General features: G+C 54.3%; 1 protein-coding gene across 1 annotated transcript; it reads left to right on the top strand.

Moving 5' to 3' along the window:
* Window positions 1-244: 244 nt before the first annotated feature.
* LOC148129107 (uncharacterized) lies at window positions 245-2004 on the top strand. Its single transcript, XM_087945165.1, is given in 2 exon segments — window positions 245-1505; window positions 1507-2004. Coding segments are annotated over 2 exon segments (1698 nt in total). The 5' UTR covers window positions 245-281; the 3' UTR covers window positions 1981-2004.
* Window positions 2005-4472: the final 2468 nt, after the last annotated feature.

Below are 4472 nucleotides of genomic sequence, written 5' to 3'. Positions count from 1 at the left end.
AAAGTGTATATATAAAATTGTATATATTTATATCTATATACATAGATAACCTTACAAAAAAAAGTTTATATACCGGTACATATTATATATATATATATATATACCTTGCTACCTGTTATCACTGTATCACTGAGCTCAAGCCTCACCCGGCCTACTCCCAGGCCAATTTCTAGGCGAGCCAACCGCCTTTTGCTATTACTACTGCTATTATTATTATTATTATTATTATTATTATTATTATTATTATTATTATTATTATTATTATTATTATCTTTAACAAAATGGCAGACGACAATCTCTCTAAACAACCTTCCTTGAAGGCTAAGGCAAAGTCCCACTACTTGCACAGGCAGGCCAAGGAACCTTCCAAGGCCTCCCAACGAGACGCCTTAAGGCGCCATAAGGCATTGGAAAAGGAGTTTGATAGGCGATCAAGGGAGTCCCGCTCGGGGCCTTCAGCTCTTCCTCCTCCCACTCCCTCCACCTCTACTCAACCTCTTCCCCCTCCAGACCCGTCTTCCCTATCTAGGCGCAGTCCAATTCAGGGTCACTTGACCCCTGGACCACCGACCAGACGGACGCCTGAAGCCACCCTTACACCTATGGCCGCTGGTCTGCGCCAGGAAGAACCCTCTACATCCGAGGTTCCAGCCCACATCAAGGCTTGGATGGAATCGGCTATCCGCCAGGGCATCGCAGAGGGCCTGCAGCACATGTCCAGATCAGGCTTCTCTCCACGGGCTCCCGAGCACGACTCTTTATCCATCAGATCCCTTCCACAGCCGGATCCCCCGGTTGGTCAGGTACTCTATCAAAGGGATAGCCCTCCCCTGGTAGGGGCACAGGAGGAGGAGGAAGGGGATTTTGGTGACTTCAGGGAAGAGGAAGAGGATTCCCGGATGGGATCCTCCCATTATAGTGAACCCCTCTTAGAGACGGACATCATGGAGGGGGAGATGTCGGAGGACGAAGGGGCCTCTCCTGACCAACCCGTTTTCGGGGGGCTGTTCAAGCCACACATGTTTAAATCCCTCCTCTTTAAAGCCAAGAATGTCTCTGGTCTTCTTCCCCAGTCTCCCTCTGCCCTCCCCCCCGCCTCAGAGAAACCAGTGGACTCCATTTTCACACAACCAGTGGTGGAGGCTGAGGTCATCCCGACCCCACCCATCTTCGTAGACCTAGTAGCTAAACAACTTGCTTCCACGGGGGCCCCCCCTACACCCTCTAGCCAAGACAAGAGATTCTTTAATCTCGATTCAGCAATGTCTAGCCTTTTGAACATCCCGGAGGTTGACGATCCCATTGTGGGCCTTGCTTCCTCCTCTACTCCCAGTGAGGCCTTAGAGGCCTTGAAACCTGAGGACAAGCGGACGGAACTGGCATTGCGCCGGGCCCATCTATCCAACGCTTGGGCCATTAGATCGGCTACGGCCGCTTCATTCTTCACAAGGTCCTCAATCTGCTGGCTTCGACAGCTGAGAGAGCACGTCCCCACGTCCAATGTGAAGAGCGCACCAAGACATAGCGAAACTGGTGGCCGCAGCTGAGTTCTCAGCTGACGCCACCTACCAATCGGTAAAGTTCTCTTCCAGGGCCATCACGTCGCATGTCAAAGCTCGCCGCCTGCTGTGGCTCAAGCACTGGCAGGCGGATGTTAAAAACAAGGTTAAGCTGGCCACTGCTCCCATCAAGGGAGACAGACTGTTTGGCCCGGCCTTGGAACCCCTGTTGGCCGAGGGCTGCAGCAAGAGGAAGTATCTGCCCTCCCCTTTTCGGAGGTCAGAGACAAGAGGCCCGCAGCCCTTTCGGAGGGGCTTCCCCCGCCCCTTCTACCAACCCCCCTTCCCGCCCAGATACCCCAGACCCCCTTCCTTCCGATCCCAGGACCGTTCGGACTCAGGCGACAGAAGCAGACGGGGCGGCACCTATAAAAGGCCCTTTAGGGGATCGGGAGGGAGGCCCTACCGCCGAACCAGATAGAACTTCCTCCTCCCTCCACATCGGTGGCCGCCTCAGTCACTTCGCCGCCCAATGGGACAAATCCACATCCGATGCATGGGTTAGGGACACCGTCAGGTTTGGTCTCGCCCTTGAGTTCCGGTCCGCCCCCGCTGATTGCTTCATCCCATCCCCCACCTCAAGGGATCCCACCAAACGTGCACTAATGGATGCAGCCATCCAACATCTGCTTGACATTCAGGCCATCCAACCCGTCCCTCCGGCTCAGAGGGGACGGGGATTCTACTCCCACCTCTTTGTGGTGCCCAAGCATTCTGGGGGATGGAGAGCTACATTAGACTTAAAATGGCTAAACTGCCACCTTATCCAGCGCAAATTCAAAATGCACACCTTGCAATCGATTCTCTTGGGTACCAGGCGGGGAGACTGGTTATCCTCCATAGATCTTTCGGAGGCATACCTCCATATTCCAATCCGGCCCTCTCACCACAAATTCCTCAGGTTCTGTTATAATAACCTTCACTATCAATACGTGGCCCTACCCTTTGGTCTGGCCTCAGCCCCCAGGACCTTCACCAAGGTCCTTGCGGCCCTGGCGGCTCACCTCAGGAGCCTTCCCGTCCGCCTCCACTGCTATTTGGACGATATCCTTATTCTCTCCCCGTCCAAGTCCCAGGCAGTCAGGGATATCAGGGTCACCCTCTCTGCTCTACAGGCACACGGGTTCCTCGTCAATTGGCAAAAGAGCCAACTGACCCCATCCACCCGAATCACCCACTCGGGAGCTATAATCGATTCGGTTTCACAAAAGGTCTTTCTCTCCTCGGAGTGGTTCCTCAGCATTCAAGCTCTGGTCAAACAGATTAGACGATCAAGGAGGGTGGCGTTACTTGACCTTTCTAAATTATTGGGTAAGATGGTGTCATGCATCTCAATTATTCCCGGGGCCCGTTTACACAGCAGATCCCTTCAGTGGTTCCTGCTCCCATTCCAAAGATCCGGAAGAAGCAACTCGAAGTCCAGAGTCAAGGTACCTCCAAGGGTCCTCACATCTCTCCTCTGGTGGACCAACCCCGCCATCAACAGGGGCCACCTCTTCACGGAACCTCAACGGCTTACCCTCACCACGGACGCCAGCCTATCTGGTTGGGGCGCTCACGTCAACTCGCTCTCGGCACAGGGCAAGTGGTCGCTGATCGAGCAAAGATGCAGCATCAACTGGCTGGAGCTTCATGCCGTCCACCTGGCCCTGTGCAGCTTTCTTCCCCTGGTCCGCGGACGCCACGTCCTTATTCTCATGGACAACGTCACGGCCAAGGCCCATATCAACAGGCAAGGGGGCTCCCAGTCTATTCAGTTGATGAGGGAGGCCGAGCGTCTCTGCCGTTGGGCAGAATCCAACCTCCTCTCACTAAAAGCCGAACACATCTCCGGAATCTCCAATATCCAGGCGGACTGGCTGAGCAGGGCCACGGTGGACCAAGCAGAATGGCGCCTCCATCCATCCCTATTCAAGGAGGCGTCCAGAATATTCGGCCTACCGGTGATGGATCTCTTCGCTTCCCCGTCCAACGCACAGCTTCCACGGTTCTTCTCCAGGTACCCGTCTCACGGGTTGGAGAACCACAACGCACTACACTGCCCATGGCCCCCAGGGCTCCTATATGCCTTCCCTCCGCTGCCGTTAGTTCCCAGAGTCATACAGAAACTCATACACGAGAGGGCAGACCTGCTCCTGGTGGCTCCTTATTGGCCCAGGCGACCGTGGTTCGCGGACCTCTGCAATTTATCGGTAGTGCCCCCATGGAGGATCCCCCCGGACAGGGTCTCCCTCTCTCAGGGGCCCCTTCTGCATCCGGAGCCTCAATGGCTCCAGTTAGCCGTCTGGAGGTTGAACGGATCCGTTTGACTAGCGAGAAATTCTCCAGTCAAGTCATTGACACTATTTTGGCCGCTAGGCGACCCTCCACCACACGAATTTATGATGCCACTTGGAAGGGCTTTTGCAAGTGGTGTAGTGGGTCCCAAGTTGACCTCCTCTCTCCCTCTATTGCGCAGGTCCTGGAATTCCTTCAAGAAGGCCTACGTAAAGGGCTTGCACCTAACACCCTGAGGCGGCAGGTCGCTGCCCTCTCAACCGTTGTCTCCTGTGATAACTACAGTTCCCTTTCTCATCACCCCCGGTTAGGGCTTTCCTCAGGGGCGCCACCAATTTGTGCCCTCCGACCGTTCTCAGGTTCCCCACATGGGACCTCAACAAGGTCCTCATTTCGCTTACAAGACACCCGTTTGAACCTCTGAGGGAGTCCTCCCTTCAATTTCTAACTTTTAAGGTAGTTTTTCTAGTGGCTATTACTTCTGCTCGTCGAGTATCGGAAATAGCGGCATTGTCAGTCAGGAGTGATCTATGCGTGTTCCACGCTGATCGGGTGGTCCTTCGCCCCGACCCCTCCTTCTTACCCAAGGTTAACTCACCCTTCCACAGGTCACAGGAACTGGTCCTACCAAACTTC

The sequence above is a fragment of the Notechis scutatus genome, chromosome Z, assembly GCF_049901735.1.
Source record: "Notechis scutatus isolate UNSWTSFEM ecotype Mainland chromosome Z, rNotScu1.2, whole genome shotgun sequence".
In the NCBI taxonomy this organism is placed as follows: domain Eukaryota; kingdom Metazoa; phylum Chordata; class Lepidosauria; order Squamata; family Elapidae; genus Notechis; species Notechis scutatus.
The sequence above is the reverse complement of the archived record's forward strand: the minus strand, read 5'-3'. Positions and strand labels throughout refer to the sequence as shown.